General features: G+C 42.9%; 1 protein-coding gene across 2 annotated transcripts in view; it reads right to left on the bottom strand.

The window, feature by feature from the left end:
• Positions 1–346: 346 nt before the first annotated feature.
• The window catches only part of CPPED1 (calcineurin like phosphoesterase domain containing 1), a 121,268-nt gene continuing 103,636 nt past the window's right edge, over positions 347–17,978 (bottom strand). For both annotated transcript variants that reach the window (XM_037151208.2, XM_037151210.2), the window contains one exon: positions 347–825. In XM_037151208.2, coding sequence (XP_037007103.1) covers positions 596–825 — 230 coding nt within the window. In that variant the 3' untranslated portion in view covers positions 347–595. The remainder of the gene's footprint in view (positions 826–17,978) is intronic.

The following is a 17,978-nucleotide window of genomic DNA, read 5'->3' as shown; positions in this document are numbered from 1 at the left end:
CATCACCAGTAATCAGAGAAGTCTCAGCCTTGAACAGCAAATGTTGGCCACCCAAGTCCTTGTTAAATGAGTCTACATGGCTCTGGTACTAGGACACAATTGTTTTGTTAGGAGGGAATGGTGATGATCTTTGGTTTGCCAAGCCTGGGAATCACAAGTACAATTTAACATGATCACATGCAGTTTGTTCAAGGAATTAGCAAAGATCACACTTGGTTGTCAAGTTGGGGTTGAGGCCCATAGGTAGACATTCACCATATGCTACAAAAAAACAATCTGATTCAAAAGCGGAGAACTTGAGAAACACATCATTAGGAGAGTTTAGTCAAACGCTCACGCAGAGATATTGAATATTATTTATTCTTTTATTCCCAGGCTCCAACCCCCCATCCTCTTCTCTTTTTTTAAAGGGAGGGCATTTCTATCTCAGATGTAATTTAGAATAGGACCCAGCTCTCTGAATTATGCAAAAGGGCATACATTCACAAATCTGCTTGATATATTTTTATATTCCATAAGTGGTTGTCTGCAGCTGCTCCTTCTGGCAAAAATTAAAAAATAGTGGAAGTGAAAAGTGAATGGATCATAATGGCAATCATTTTTTCTTCATTAAATCCATAAGGTCGTCTTCTATCCCGTTCTCACTCAGCTCATCTAAACTGTAGTACCGATGAACGATTTTCTCAGCAGTGACCACCACCACTCGGAGCCCATGGGTATCTTTGCCCAGTTGGCACCCGATGGCAGATGACACCACCATGTCAAGGTTCTGGTAGGTGCCCCCGGCATTCCTGTGGTAGTGGCCCGAGAACACAGCTTTGACACCTGCAGGGAAGGAAAAAAAATTAGGAAAATTTCCATTTAGGTAAATTGAGGGCCCAAATGTTTTCTTGTTTGAACAATACAGTGTGTTAACTGCATAATCTTATTTAGTATATAACAAATGAGAGGGCAGCACATGTGACATCCAGAATCTTTTCAAGGGTAACTCATATGTATAACATGTTACGTGTTTCTCATAACTAGTACTGGAAAGTATTAGGGAAGAAGAACAGAAAAGGAAGAGAAGGTGAATGACTCTGGGAGAGATGAAGAAGGCTGAAGGAAATATTTCGAGGGCGATATGAGTAGCCATATCGTCAACGTTATATGTATACAAAAAATAACCTTTATGGTGTCCTAGTCACGGGAGCACAGCATGTTCAACATTTAATGTACATCCTCCACTCCAACCTTAAAGCAATGATGGATAAAACACAAAAAAGAAAACCAAAGGCAGAGGTAGTCTCAGCATCAAAATAAATAGTGCTATGGACCAGAAACAAAACAGGAAGGCAGAGTAATGAGCGGGGTTACAATGTTTCTGGGAGTCGAGCTCTTACTATAAGGTAGTGAGACTGACCGGCCCTGTTTGAAACAGAGGTGGCAGGAGTGCCTCTGTTTATGGAAGCAGACTGAGGACAACCGCTGTTGCCTGATGCCTGGGGCCAGGGCAGTGTTGTGCTGATGTGTTAAACAGGTCCTTGTGTGGTATTAGTGAATTGAAAGGTAGAATTGAAGGAATGAACCAGAAGACAATGTGGAGATCCAGACATAAGACAACACGGAGATACATTAAGAGGTATCAATGGATGCTTAAGAGAAACTCGAACAGGAGAAAGGAGGAAATAGTAGTAAGACTACTGAGTAAATAATAGATGAGGATTTTCCATATCATAATAAAATTGTGGGGCATCAAAGAGAAAAAATGTAAGATAACAAGGTAAAATATTTTGAAGGACTGACAATTAGATAACAGGCATCTCAGTAATAGCAGAATCAAGGAGTTATTCCTTCAAAATGCTGATTTTTCAAATTTCATACCTAGCTAAACCATCATTCAAATTTAACGCAAAATAAATACATGTTTGGACATACAGACAAAAAGTTTACCCCTTCTAAAACTTCACTAAAGGAAGACACAAATAAATTGAAGGGCATGGACTTGCTCATGGACTGAAAGGATTAATATTGTTAAAATGTCCTTAGTACTTAAAGCAATGTATAGATTCAATGCAATCCCTATTAAAATACCAATGATATTCTTCTCAGAATTAGAATAACTAATCCTAAAATTTATATGGGACCACAAAAGATCCCAAACAGCCAAAAAAATTTTTGAGGAGTAGGAGTAGGAGGTATGATGCTCCATTACATCAAGCTATACTAGAAAACTACGATAATCAAAACAGCATAAAAACAGATACATAGATCGATGGAGTAGAATAGAGAGCCCAGAAATAAATCCTTGCTTACATGGACAATTAATCTATAATAAAGGAAGAATGGATATTCAATGAGGTAAAGAGAGCCTATTCAATAAGCAACTTTGGGAAAACTGGACAGATATTTGCAAAAATATGAAACTAGATTACCTTCTTATACCATATAAAAATAAACACAACATGAAGTAAGGATCTAAAGGGTAAGACCCGAAACCCTAAAACTCCTAGAAGAAAACATAGGCAATAAACTTCTAACAATTTTTTTGATATGTCTCATCAAGCAAGGGAAGCAAATAAGAAAATAAACAAATGGGACTGCATCAAACTAAAAAAGTTTTTGCACAGTGAAGGCCACCATCAACAAAACAAAAAGACAATCTACTGAATGGAAAAAAGATATTTGACAATGATATATCAGATAAGGGGTTAATATCTAAAATATAGAAGGAACTGATATAACTTAACACCTAAACAATCCAATCCAATTAAGAAATGAAATGTGGACCTGAGTAGACATTTCTCCCAAAAAGACATAGAGGTGGCCAACAAACAGAGAAAAGATGTTCAACTTCACTAGTCATGAGGAAGCTGCAAATTAAAACCACAGGATACCGCCTCGCACTGCTCAGAATGGCTACCATCAAAAAGTCCACCAATGCGTGTTGGTGAGGATGTGGGGAGGGAGCCCTTGTGCACTGTCGCCGGGAGTGTAAATCAGTGCAGCCCCTGTGGAAAACAGTGTGGAGTGTCCTCAAAAAATTAAAAATAGAGGGGCTGTTTGATCCAGCAATTCCACTTCTGGGTTGTTATCCAAAGAAACAAAACACCTATTCAAAAAGATACACGTGTCCCTATGTTCATTCCATTATTATTAGTAATAGTCACGATATGAAAGCAACCTAGATGTCCATCAATAGATGAATGGATAAAGAAGGTGTGCAGACACACACACACATGCACACACACACACACAATGGAACATCATTCAGATATACAAGTGAAATAAGTGAAGCAGAAAAAGACAAATACCACACGACTTCACCTATATGTGGAATCTAAAATATAAAAATAAAAGGACAAACAAAACAGAAACAGACACAGGGAAAAAGCTGACGGCGGCCGAAGATCCAGGGGAGTGGAGGGATGGGAATAAGAAAAAGTTGAATTTCACTCTCAATATAATAAACTTATTTTCATAAAAAATTTAAAAATTGAAAAAGAACATTATCAAAAATGAAAATATAATCCACAGAACGAGAGAAAACATTTGCAAATCTTCTGATAATGGTCTAATATATCCAGACAATAGAAGAACTCTTAGAATTCAAAAATAAAAAGAAATAACCAGAAAGGCCCGTGGCCACCAGTAGGGGACAAGAAAAGCACAAGCTTCCAGAGCACGATTCAACCTCACCAAAAAGGGTCGGAAGTCAGCTAAGGTAGGTCTCCCACCCCCACCTTTCCTATGTACTGTATTACATACAGGCTTTAATAATTTCCTCAAATAGTTTTGTATTTACAGGAAAATTTATAGGTCACTTATAAAAGATTGCAACTCTTTTAGGAATTATTTGGTTTTGCACATTAAGAGGTCCATACACTTGTCAGCTCTTCACAACTTGATTTCATCACAGTTTATAACAGTGCATAACAGGATATACAACTACTTTAAAAATGAAACATAGTTTTGAACCTAGCAGGGACATAAATGGGACTTCTTACTCTGGTTTATCTTGAGGAGTTGCAACTGTGATGTCAGAAGTGTTCATTAGATCAAGTAAAATGGAGAGCAAGAGAGAGAATGGAAAGCACTGCCTTTGGAGCTTGGGAGCTGCCACAGCCAAATCTTCAATTACCTTCCGATGGCAGATGGGGTAATGTCAGAAAGAAAGGTTCTGAAACCCTTGGCCATATTTGCTCTGCTTCTCCCAGGAGTAAGGATTCTGAGAGAGTATTAAGAATGAGATTACAATTGAAAATAGTCATTTTGAGTCCTACTGATTATTCATAAATTCAAGCTGATTTGTGTTTTATCAGAAGTAGGATTCTACTTCATGATATAATTCTATTTCATTCTTCCCTTGAACAGTTTCTTCAGGCCTGTGGAGTTTCTTCACTATGTTTAATAGCTGTCCTACTGCCTGACTCCCACCCAAATCATTGTTCTTTTGTCACTGGGGCTGAGGAAATGCACACTTCTGTGCCCCATGCCCCGCCTCTCACACACACACACAGAAATACCCAAGTCAACAAATGGACAAAGAATATCAACAAACACTTCTCCAAAGAAGATATATACAAATGACCAATAAGCATATAAAAAATGTTCAACACCACTAACCATTAGGGAAATGCAAATCAAAACCACAATGAGACATCACTTCACACCCACTAGGATGGCTATAATAAGATAGAAAATAAAAAGTGTTCACAGAGATTTGGAGAAATTGGAACCATCACACAGTGCTGGTGGGAATGTTAAATGGAGCAGCAGTTTTGGAAAACACTCTGACAGTTCCTCAAAATGCTAAACATACAGTTACTGCGTGACCTAGCAATTTCACTCCTAGTTCTATAGTTAAGAGAAATGAAAACGTACATTAGTGTAAAATTTGCACATGGATTTTTTAAAGTATTTTTATTGATTATGCTATTATGGTTTTTCCAATTTCCCCCTCTATCTTCTCCCTACCCTGCCCCCACAACCCTCCAGCATTCCACGCCCCCCCTTAATTCATGTCCATGGGTCATACGTATGAGGTCTTCAAGTCCTCCATTGCCTACACCATTTTTATCTTTCCCCGTCCATTTTATGCCTATGAATTATGCTTCTTCTTCCCTGTACCTTTCCCCCCTATTTCTCCCTCCCCACTGAACTCCTTCTGTGTGATGTCCATTTCTCTGGTTCTGTTCCTGTTCTGGTTGTTTGCTTAGTTTGACTTTTTTTTTTTAATGTTTAGTTGTTAATAGCTGTGAGTTTGTTGTTCTTTTACTGTTCATATTTTTGATCATCTTCTTTTTCTTAGATAAGTCCCTTTAACATTTTATATAATAAGGTCTGGGTGATGATGAACTCCTTGAACTTGACCTTATCTGAGAAGCACTTTATCTGCCCTTCCATTCTAAATGAAAGCTTTGTTGGATAGAGCAATCTTGGATGTAGGTCCTTGCCTTTCATGACTTGGAATACTTCTTCCCAGCCCCTTCTTGCCTGTAAGATTTCTTTTGAGAAATCAGCTGATAGCCTAATGGGAACTCCTTTGTAGGTAGCTGTCTCCTTTTCTCTTGCTGCTTCTAAGATTCTCTCCTTATCTCTAATCTTGGCTAATGTAATTATGATGTGCCTTGGTATGTTCCTACTTGGGTCCAACCTCTTTGGGACTCTCTGAGCTTCCTGGACTTCCTAGAAGTCTATTTCCTTTGCCAGATTAGGGAATTTCTCCTTCATTTTTTTTTCAAATAAGTTTTCAGTTTCTTACTCTTCCTCTTCTCCTTCTGGTACCCCAGTGATTTGGATATTGGAACATTCCAAGTTGTCCCAGAGGTTCCTAAGCCTCTCCTCATTTTTTTTTTTTGAATTCTTGTTTCTTCCTTTTCTCCTGGGCAGATGTTTCTTTCTTTTGTTTCAAATCATTGCTTTGAGTCCTGGTTTCCTTCCTGTCACTGTTGGCTCTCTGAAATTTTGCTGTATTTCACTTTGGGTATCCTTCATTTGTTTTTTCATTTTTCGACCAAGGTCAATCAGATCTGTGAGTATTTTGATTATCAGGGCTTTACATTCTCCATCAGATAGGCTGGCGATCTCCTCCTCACTTAGTTCTCTTTCTGAGCCTTTGCTGTGGTCTTTCATTTGGGCCCTATTTCTTTGTCATGGTGCAGCTGACAGGGTGTAAGGGGACGGGGCCTTAGGTATTCACCCAGGCTGGGCAACCCTCTGTGCAGCGATGCCTGTGTGGGAGGGCCAGAGAGGGAACAGTGCAGCTCGCCTGCTCGCCTCTGGCGCACTTTTCAATGAACTCTCCTGTGAGCCTGGCTGTATCCCCTCCTGCAGCATCCCCAGCTGTAGCCCACAGTCAGCTCTGAGTCTCAGTTTCCCCTTAAGTCAGCCCCTCCCGCAGCCTTACTGGTCTGGTTGTGCTGGTTGGTTTTTTCTTTAATTCCTTGGTTGTTGGAGTTCTCTGCAGTTTGATTTTCTGGTGCTTTTGGTTGTTTACTGATTTGAGATTGGTTGTTATCCTCCTTTTGGTTGTGCCAGGAAGCGAAGGCCAGAACTGTGCACAGATCTTCCCAGCAGCACTGTTCACAATAGCCTGATGGTGCAAACAACCAAAATGCCCATTAACTGATGCATGGACACACAAAATGTGGTACACCCATTTAGTGGAATATTATTTAGCCACTAAAAAAAAGTACTCTTACATATTACAACATGGATTAACCCCAAAAACATCGCTGAGGGAAAGAAGTCAGATACAAAATGCTCTATTTTGTGTGATTCATTAATAGAAAATGCCTGGAATGGGCAAATCCATAAAGAGAGAAAGAAGAGATTGTTGTCAAGGGCTGGGGGAAGAAAGGAACAGGTGAACGGAGGGTGACTGATGGCTAATGGGTGCAGTGTCTCTTCACGGGGAGGTGACATTGTCTGGTAAAATTAGACAGTGGTGATGGCTGCACAACCTGGTGACTGTAGTAAAACCAGTGAATTTTATACTTTAAGTGGGTAAATTTTATGGTGTGTGAATTATACAGCTCAATAAAAAATGCAAAAAAGAAAAGGTGGGGGAAAGGGAGAAGGCTAGAATGATCCATGTGGTAAGAGATTAGAGATGAACACATTCATATGAACTCACATTTAGCTTAATACTCAAGCAAATGGTTATGTACAGAAACATTCATTGATGTGTAAAACACAGATTAGTATTCAGACGCGCTTTTCCTTGCTCTCAGCTGAGAGTGTCTGAGAAGCAGGGACACATACTAGCAATGAGCACGCCGGGTGTCCGGACATTGTTTTCTCACACCATTCTGCAAAGAGGCACATTACGGATCCGTGGAGAAATGGCTGATGGCAGGGCTGGGGCAGGAAATATTCTACTAGGGCTAGAAAGTAAGCAAGTGCTCAAAAACTCCCAATAATGGGACAATGTCTAAGGGACACAATAGCAAACTAAAAGAGCTTTCCACGGCCAAACTTAACAATTTAAGAAAACAAAATAGTGTTTTTTAAAAGATTTTACTTATTTATTTTTGGAGCGAGGGGGAGGGAGTGAGAAAGAGAGGGAGAGAAGCACATCGCTGAGTGAGAGAGACACACCGGTCAATTGCCTCTCCCACACCCCCAACCGGGGACCTGGCCGGCAACCAGGCATGTGCCCTGACTGGGAATTGAACCTGTGACCTTTCGGTTTGCAGACAATGCCCAACGCACTGAACCACACCAGTCAGGGCAAAACTAGTATTAATTTATAACTCAAAATATTAAAAACCCCGTGAGTCCGGCTAATATAAATGACTAAATAGATACCAGGCACGAAGCTCCCCCACGGAAGAACAGCAAATACTTTACGTGGATATTCTGCCCTCGAGGAGGTCGAGCGTGGCTCCTCGCCCCACACGTGTGTGTGGGCTGCTCATAGTGCCTTCCCTCCAAGGGTACATTCATAGAGGAGAAGCTGCACAAACACCAACGGTGATGATACATCACGTTGGCAGCACGTGTCCTCAGTATGACTGCGATGGAAATGGCATCTCGCCTGTGTGGTCTTCCCAAACCCATAGCCCTGGCCTGAGAAGAACATCAGACGTATCCCAGTGCAGAGACACTCATTCTATAAATGCTGACTGGTACTTCTCAAAACGGTCAAGGTCACTAAAAACAAGGGAAGTTTGAGAAACTGTCACAGCTAAGAGGAGACTAAGGGAGTATGACGACTAGTTAAAATGCGGTATGCTGGATGGGGTCCTGAGCAGAAGGGAGACATTAGGTAAAAAGTAAGGGAATGTGATTATGGAGTTTATATGAGGCCTGTCCAGAAAGTATCCAGCCACGGCCGATGGACAAATAGAAGGAATTATTGCAGAAGAAACCGGAAACATTGTACACAGGACAGTGACGCTTCAGTCCCCTGCAAAGTAGGCACCTTGGGACCTCACACGGTTCTCCCAGCATCTCTTCCACTGTTCAGAAACACTGCAATCAGCTGCCCTGTTATATTTTCCTGAATCTCATCGACAGTCTGAAATCTCTTTCCTTTCAAAGGTGATTTTAGTTTTGGGAACAGCCAGAAGTCACAGAGCGCCACACCTGGTCTTCGGGAAGGCTGAGTCACGTTCAGCATTCTCAGGTGTTCTGTTTGTTGCAGATGCTCAACCACCTTTGAGGCATCCAGGCCACACTTTTATTTTCACTGCACTCATTGCATCATCCCTGAAAGCCTACTGAATCATCTGAATAGTTTCCACAGCAGAATGTTCAAGCTTAACACAAAATTTGAGGCAGATATTTTGCTCTACTGCTCAGTCATTCTGAAATCGATGGCCACACAGTACACATGCTCACTGATGGTGTCTACACCCCCACTGACCAGTACAGTGAAGTCGTCATTGCTCACACATGCGCATTCCAGTCCACTCTCCTTGGCTGCCAGGTTACACTGACGTTGTGCCAACTGTTCTTGTTATGTTAACAATGGCTGGGCCTTTTCCAGACAGACCTCGTACACAGCATACTGCATAAGGTATTAGTAGTGGGAGAAAGTGGGTATGGGTACATGGGAATTCTCCATATTATATTTGTAATTTTTATGTAATTCTAAAATTGTTCCAAAATTTACAAATTTATTTCAAAAACTCATGTTAATTTCCAGAAGAACAGAAGTGGAATACGTAGTTTTAATCTGCAAAGAGCGGGGGGATCACAATAACTACAATAACCAATCAACCAACCAAAATATTTAAAAATGTTATGAACACAAATGCTGGCTCTGGTACACGGAAACTGGATCACTCTTACAGGGCTGATGGAATATAAATAAGTACAGCCACATGGGAAAAGTGTCTAGCAGTTTCTTATAAAACTGAACAACAGTTGCCATATGACCTAGCAATAGAACTCTTGGGCATTGGTGCCAGAGAAGTGAAAAGTTATTTTCACTCAAAAACCTGTACACAGATATTCATGGCAGCTTTAGGTGTAAGAGCCAGAACAATGGAAACATGTCCTTTAAAGGGTGAATGGTTAAACTACTACACCTACACCATGGACTACTACTCAGCAATGAGAAGAAGCTACTGATACACACAACTTGAATGGATAGCAAGGAAAGTATAGCGATTAAAGAAGGCGACAAAGGTTTCACACTGTGTGGTTCCATTTATGTGCTTAGTTGTCTTTCACTTCATTTGAAACAATTTTGTTACTGTACTGTGACAGCTGTCACATCAGTGTGCATTAAAAAAACTTATCAAACTTGGTGATCTTTGTGTAGCCATTTTAGTGTTGAAGATTGAAGAAAATATGCAACATTTTTGGCATATGATGCTTCAGTATTTCAAAAAGGCAAACACACAACTGAAACGCAAAACAAGATTTGTGCAGTGTAGGGAAAAGGTACCGTGACTGACTGAACATGTCAAAAGTGATTTGTGAAGTTTCTCAGTACTACTGACATTTTGGCCAAATAATTCTCTGCTGTGGGGCTGTCTTATGCATTGGAAGATGTTTAGCAGCACCCCTGGCCTCCACCCACTAGAAGCCAACAGTGGGAGGTGGCCGACATGCTCAGAATATCCAAATCAATAAAGTTATTGGTGAAAATGAAAAATGTGTCTTTTATTTTACGGAAAAACCTAAATGGCCATCTGGCCAGCCCAACGCTATTATTAGATGTAAACAGATACAGCTCCTTTCAGAGCGTGACTGGACACTACCTCCTTGCATTTAGCTGTGCCCTTGGCCCAGCACCGCTGTTGTCATGGGTACTTACCCTTCAGGAACACCCAGCGGAGAGCTGGCAGACACAGGCGTGCTGTGTTTGTGGGCGGAGAATACAGCGCAGTGTTCACTGAGGCACTGTTCGTAATGTGCATTTACGGGAGACTGGATAAATTATAGTACGTACATTTAAAAAAAGAGGTAACATATACTGACACTGAAAGGCACCAAATATTCACTATGAATAGAAAGATGTAAAAAAAGTATGTAATCCTGATTTTGTAAAAAAAATTAATAAATAAAGATAAAGTGTGTGCACGGGGGTGTGTGTGAAAGTGTGTGTATCCCATCTGAATGAGGGAGAAATCTACGCTCAACTCCTTACACTGGCGACTTCATGGTGGGATTTGTGGGGTGGAATCAGCGAGGGGGGCGTCACTTTGTAATTTCTCACGACTGGACTGTTTGCAGCAATCGTGAATTGATCTGGTGATCACAAACATCAAGGTGAGACGACAACACAGAGGTGGTGTGACAGATGGACAAGGAAAAGGATGACAGACTATACGGAGGTGCCACCATCCCAGGGCTTGAGCTGCAGCTGGAACCACTGGGTCGGGTGCTCCACGGGTCCTCACTGCAAATGGAGCCGTGAACAGCTCCCGATCACTGGGCTGAAGGGCCATGGAAATGACTGCTTCCTCTGCTGCCTTCCTGGGCTTTCAGAGCTTGTGGCCGTCAGAGACCCAAATGAAAGCGTGTGCTATTAGTCCCGCCTCAAGGAGCTCCTAACAGCCAGTTGGAAAGCACTTAGCATGGCTATTATTTTGTTGTATGCTAAATTATGTTTATGAAATTTGGCTCTTTATGCCTAATTCATAGTTGCAAACTGTACTATTCTGGAAGGAATGTTGGGCAATTTTGAAAGTAGCTCACATTAGCTGTAATTAGCTGTGAAAACTCATTTACGTTTAAATTTCACGCCGTATTAATTGGCATTCGCAGAGACAGGAGTGTTAGTGGGATTGTTCAAGTGACCAGTGGAACTTTCAGGCAGATCTCAGTGGACCGTAGGCAGCAGGGCTCCCCTGCAACACACGGTCCCATCCATCTTCCCACTCCAGGCCCCCAGGGCTCGCTATTTACTGCTGATGTCCCAAGTCACAGAAAATGTGACCGAATACAGATTTTCTTTTTTTAAATTGCTGTTCTATTAGCATTGTCACAATTCTCCCCCATTAATCTCCCCTTCCCCTTCTACCCCGAACTCCCATGGTCAACACCCATCCTGTTGTTTATGTCCACGGGGCATTTATACCTGTTCTTCAACTAGACCTCTCCCCTTCTTCCCTCCAATCCCCCCACCCCCTGCACTCTGGTCCCTGTCAGTCTGTTCCTTATTTCCATGCCTCTGGTTCTATTTTGCTCATTAGTTTGTTTTGTTCACTAGGTTCCACTTACAGGTGGGATCATATGGTATTTGTCTTTTGCCACCTGGCTTATTTCACTCAGCATAATTCTTTCCAGTTCTGGGTTACAAAGTCAATATTCAGAAATCAAAGGCATTTTTATACATCAACAATGAAACATCAGAAACAGAAACTAGGGGGAAAATCCCATTTGCTAGAGCAACAAGAAAAATAAAGTACCTAGAAATAAACTTAACCAAGGAGGTAAAAGACCTATACTCAGAGAACTACACAACACTGGAGAAAGAAATTAAGGAAGACACACAAATAAATGGAAGCATATACTGTGTTCACGGACTGGAAGAATTAGCATCATCAAAATGTCCACACTACCCAAAGCAATCTATAGATTCGATGAATGCCCTAGATTCTTACATGAGCAAAGATGCCTGAAAAGAACTAAAGATGAAAGAGGCCGTCAGTGAGCAGAGCCATTGTGTCCTGAACCTTCTCTCCTCTGGGGAAAGAGCTTTCCCCTACCCCTGTTACAATGAGGAACTTGACATTTTGGGTCCTAAATGAGAAGGCATGCAACGATCATGTAGTAAGTTTACGAAGGGAGGCTACATGGGAATTCTGGTGCCAGAGCCGAGGCTTCCAGACTTACAGACTTGGGTCTGCCTTGAAAGCAGGAGCATAGGAAGAACTCTCCACTCTCTCGGTTCTGGGGCACAGTTCAAAGCTCTAAGTTATTTCTGGTTAGCCTAGTGAAAACCGAAATGTGGGGATGAGATTCAGGGTGGGAGGTGAGGCAGCCGCCTCCTGGGTGGGAACCGGAAGCAGAAGCCTGGTGAGTGTTTGGTAGCGGGGTTTTCTGAATCTACTTCCCACCTTGCAGCAAGTGCGGGATCACGCTCTCCTCGTCTTGCCCCAAGGAAGGGCAAATACTGAGGCAGAGTGGGGTGAGAACAGAACAGGATATAAAGGGCTTTTCACCCATCACCTCGTTAAACCCTTCCAATGGCCCTATGTCCTGAGGACTGGAGTCATCTTCATTTTACAGATAAGAAAACAGAGGCCTGGGAAGTTAGGAAACTAAAGCAAAGTTGCACGGTAAGAAAACAGGGCAGCCGGGACCAGAACGTGGCTACTCTGATGTTAGAGCCCGAGCCCTCAACTGGCCTCACAGATGCAGGTTCCGGCCTTGGGGACCTGTGGCAGGTTACTGGACTGTGTGAGCCTTATTTCCTCCTTTGTACAACGAATAATGACGACACCTGCCTCACGGGTGGAGGTTTGGAGGAGAGTGTGGATGTTGGTAACAAGCACTCAGTAAACAGCAGGTGCTCATCACCCTCCGCCCCTTCCGGAGCAGAGCCAGCTGCTCACTGCTGGAGTGGGACAGACCCAGGTGCTGGCTCTGGTCCCAGTCACGGTTCTGCCCCTTTACACCAGCAGGCCACAGGGACTTGTAAGAAGTTTTACCCATCTGGGCTTTCTATGAGCTTTTGATAGGAAGGCATTGATTCATGACTCGATGGAGGCAGGGAATGTATTAATAAGTCACGGTTTCCCCGACGGGGGATTGATTTTAGCTGTGTTTTCCAAGAGCTGTGCAGAATTTCCATTCGGGCTGTTCATCAGTCAGCTGGCCAACATGCCTCTATGGTTCCTTAATTGAGTATTACATATAGATTGTTTCTGAATTATGAACTGCAGTGTGGAGATGACGAGCATCTTCTTACATAACCACTAGAAGAATTCCCGGCTAACGCAGCCCCTGCATCAGCAGAGGACGGCTTCTGTGGCATTAGCTTCATATTTATTTCTCCATGGCATCAAACCATAAAGATGCTATAAAAGTTATTTTAAAGCCTCCTTGATTCAAATTCATTTGAAATAAATCAGAGGATTGGGATGCAATCTCTGTGTAATTTAATATTCCGATATCGGAAACTTGCCTGGAATCAATAGGAAATGGGAGTCTACCTCGGGACAATTTCGATATTAGAAACTGGCTTCCTATGCCCGAGTGAGGCTTAGGCCTGAAAACTGTACACAAGTTCAAACTGGACAGCTTCTACTTCCATCCTGCCAGAGCATACACACGTTTAGGAAAACCTCATGCACCTTTACACTGCCAGCTGAAAGAGGGAAAATTCTGTTGTGAATCATCAGTCACCCCAAATTTATTCTCTCAGTGGTAAGGAAAAAAATGACTCTAAAAAAAAGGAAAGTGAAAAAAGAAAAGAAAGGGTGGGTGTAATCGTATAGAAAGCCAGTATTAATCACCTTTTCTGCAGGGAAACCATTTCCTCTGCAGGCAGCTAAGAGGCTGCAGCCAGAGGCCTGGCTGGCCCAGGCAAAGGGGGAAGAACAGGTGTTTCTGAAGCAGGGCTGGAAGGTGGAGCTGCTGTTATGAAACTGGTATCAAGACTCACTTGGCCAGAGGTTCTTCACTACTAACCTACTGGTCTGAGTTGCCAGTTTAGTTCTACATTCACTCTTTGAGTTTTACCAGCATGTACCTTTCCAAATGCCAAAGTGCCCGGGTCCAGGACTGCCAGGGAAGTGGAGAGAAAAAGGCTGGTTTCTCGTTCTGTGGGTGAGTCAGGATGCTGCTTCCTCGGCCAATCTGAGGAACAAACATTTGCACCAGGCTCCCTCCGGGTGCCCAGTGTTGTTGGAGCGCAGTGGGGCACCCAGACTGCCCATTCCTAGCAATGGACAACTTCAGGCCTGTCTGCATCTAAATAGTAATATAAAGAGCTGTTCATGATAAAATGCAGAAAGTGACAGTAACAGGGTTGAGCTGCGCTTTATTTACTGAACACCCACTCTGAGCTGAGCACTTGGAATTCATACCACCTCAGTTAAGCCTCAAGAGGCCCCCCACGAGGAAAACATTACTGCCCGCCCCACCACTACAGGTGCTGAAATGAGGCACAGAGAAGTTAAGGAACTTGTCCCAGGTCGCACAGTTAGGATGTGTACCTGGATCGGGCCAGCCCAGGGCAGCTGTTCTGTCTACACCCAGAGGTGCAAAGTGCCAAGGATCATGGCACTGCAGGCCCGGTCCAAAGGCTTCCTGCGGGTGGGGCGTGGCTTTGACCTAAACACACCCCTAACTTATTCTAGTTTTTTGGTTGTGTCAGATCTGGGACTTGAAGTAGAATCAGGATTATAGTGATAATAATGAATAATAAGTAGTATTTATGGGGATCTCGTCATTTGTCACACACTGTTCTCACCACTGTATATGCTTTTAAGTCAGCTAACCTCTACAATGACCCCGTGGAGGCGGCACGATTATCATCCCGTTTTGCAGATGAGAACACAGATGCAGAGACCGTAGTGTGCCGACCCCAGCCTGGAAGTGGCAGGCGGGGATCTGAACCCAGAGCCAGCGCTCTTAACCACAACGGCTGACAAATGCAGGTAAAATATGGGCACATCACAAATGGGGCATATGAGCAAAGAACAAGAGTCAGGTGCGCTCAGGAAGCGGCAGGAGCTAAACAACAATGGCTCTGGCTCCAAGGCTCTTGCTGACTGGCCACACAGGTATTTCCCCTTTAGCCTTCTGAACCCTCACCAGACATCCACATGGGAGAAATTCTTATGTGTATTTTCTAGGGACGGGTGGCTGGCAGTACCAGGGTTCCAGGTCGGATTCCGGCTCAGGTGGAGGGCAGGGGAGGCAAGGCCAGAGGGCTGGACCAGACTGGCTTAGACGGAGATGGACCTAAATGCAAAGCTCAGGTGCGCGTCTACCTTTCCGTCCCGTGGTCAGCACGAAAGCATCCCAGCACCTCCAGTTTCAGCCTCTCACCCATTTGACACCCCCACTCCCATTCTTGCTAACTGAAATGGGATATTAAAGACACTTTCAAGGATCATTTGTAACTTAATTGACCTGGGGCCTGCAAACAGTTTCCGTCTAGAGTCAGACAGTGAATGTCTAGGGCATGAAATCTCTGGCACAACTGGTCAGCTCTGCCTTCCTTTGGAAAATGGAAGCAGTCCTAGAAAATAAGGAAACACATAGGCATGGCTGTAGTCCAATAAAACTTTATTTACAAAAACAGGAGGAGGGCAACCCCCAGTAACTGGAGGGAAAAGCATAGCATCTTAAAAAATACATTTGGGAGATCAATTCAGTCATGATTTCTTGATTCTTCAAAACTTAGAAGCTTCTGTGCCTCTCAAAAATAAAGAAAACAGTGTTTTGTAGTTTAGTTTATAAAACTGCCCTTCCAACCAGGGGAGACAAGTGTGTTCGTCCAACAGAGAACAGTGCTTTAATGAATACAAAACCGGTCATTTATTGTATGAGCAAGAACATCTGTTGTGATGGTCAGAAAGAAACTCCTTTATCCATCATAAACCGAGAGGATGCACACCCTTCCTTCCATCTAAAAATGTCATTCGGACCTGAAATGTTAAAAAGAACTGCTTGCTCACGATTTTTCCTTGAAATTAAATAGCTAATGGGTTTACAGAATAAACACATGTGCCAGTAAGAAAAACTATAAATTGAACCAGCATACAGTTTACACTGAATCAATGAAAATAGATACTGACTAACTGAGCTAACTTCCTAGTTGTCCGTTTAGGGAGATGAGATAAAGTGGAAAGAGCTCTGCAGCGAGCAACACTGTCCAAGAAAATGTAATTTGAATGTTGTCTGTTATTTTAAATTTTCTAGTGGCTACACTAAAAAAAAAATTAAACAGTAACAGGGTACAGAGATAGGGAGAGGGTTGGGGGGAAATGGGGGAGCAAGTACCACAGGGATGGGGTCTTTGTAGGGTCCTGAGAATGTTCTGCAGTTCGCTGTGGTGGTGGATGCACAACTCTGTGGATATGCCAGAAGTCACCGAATTGCACACTTTCAATAAGTGAATGAATGGTGTGTTACTGGTATGGCATGTCAATACAATTGTTATGGGGGAAGAAAAGCAAAAAAAGGGGAATAGTGACCATAATAGTAATAGTCATGGCTATCATTTGTTGAAGACCTAGGAGCCAGGCACCGGTAACTGTGAATAAGCCTGCATGCATGCATTGTTTTAAATTCTTCAGCATTCCTATGGATTATTGTACACAGGAGCTGAGAGAGCTGGCTCCCACCCCACCTCAAGGTGGGACCACCTCTGTGGAGGGACTGGTGCTCCAGAGCTCTGGCTGGATGAGGCTGAAGTCCCCCTCAGGTGGAGCACAACTCCCAGCTCAGCTCTGCTCCTTGCCTTGTCCTATATGCTCATTCCCTGCTCCCTGGAGGCCGCCTCACTTGTCCTCCAACCCATGTTGGGTTCTGCCTTCAGGGATCCCGACCTAAGGTCAGGGACCTCCTGCTGCCTGTTACTCCACTTGTGGGAGCAGAGGCCACCTGAGGGCTCCCGGCCCCCTGACTGCCCACACAGCGCACCCATGGACACAGACAAGAGTGTGCAGAAGGCCAGGGGAAGCAGGGAGGGGCAGGGTGGAGGTGGGCAAAGGGGAGTGAAACGGGGCACATCTGCAACAGTATCAACAATAAACATTTAAAAAAATTTACTAAGTAGGGAAAATATAAAGAATATCCTTAAACAATAAAAAACAAATAAAAAGAACAAAGACTTTCTATTAGAGCTTCAGCTCGTTCTTCTCAGTGGCTTTTACATTTTCCTTCCACGATTTATTTTTATTGCCTTTCTGCCTTCAAAAGTAATGCATATGCGTTAGCAGAGCAGTCGGATTAACTACGGTGCGCACGTGCAGCTGTACAGAACGAGGAAGATCGCCACCAGTGATGTGGAATGAGCGCCCCAAATTATATGAATAAAGTGCAGGACATATATACAGCAGCCTTCCTTTCACATAAAAAAGGGGAAATAAGAAAATGCACACGGGATGCATGCAACTGACCCTCAGATCAGGAAGAAATATATATTTGTAGTATCTCTCACAAATAATTAAAAAAATAAAGCAACTGCGGGAAAATGCCACATAAATCTGAGTAAAGTGTAATGGATGGGTGTTCTTTTTACTTGTAGCTTTTCTGTAAGCTTAAAAATACGCATGAATAAAAAGTTAAAAGAAAAAAGCAAAGCATGTTTGCTAAAAAATAAAATGTAAAAATATATAGCATAGAAAAGCTATGCTATATAGCATAGAAAAGGAGGGGGGAAATCTCTTGAAATCTATTCCCATTTTAGGAGTTCAATGTGTATTACCCAGCTAATTTAAATGTCTGTACCAACAATCCAGGTGTCAGACACAGATCTACAGAAACACACGCGTTTCACAAACGAGATGTGCTACCTGTGGATCTGCAGCTTGCTCTCCTTCTCTCAACACTGCATCATTTAATTGTTCCACTCAGGA

Source organism: Artibeus jamaicensis, unplaced genomic scaffold (genome assembly GCF_021234435.1).
Source record: "Artibeus jamaicensis isolate MK-2021 breed Jamaican fruit bat unplaced genomic scaffold, CSHL_Jam_final contig_729, whole genome shotgun sequence".
NCBI lineage: Eukaryota > Metazoa > Chordata > Mammalia > Chiroptera > Phyllostomidae > Artibeus > Artibeus jamaicensis.
This window is presented reverse-complemented; position numbering and strand designations above follow the sequence as displayed.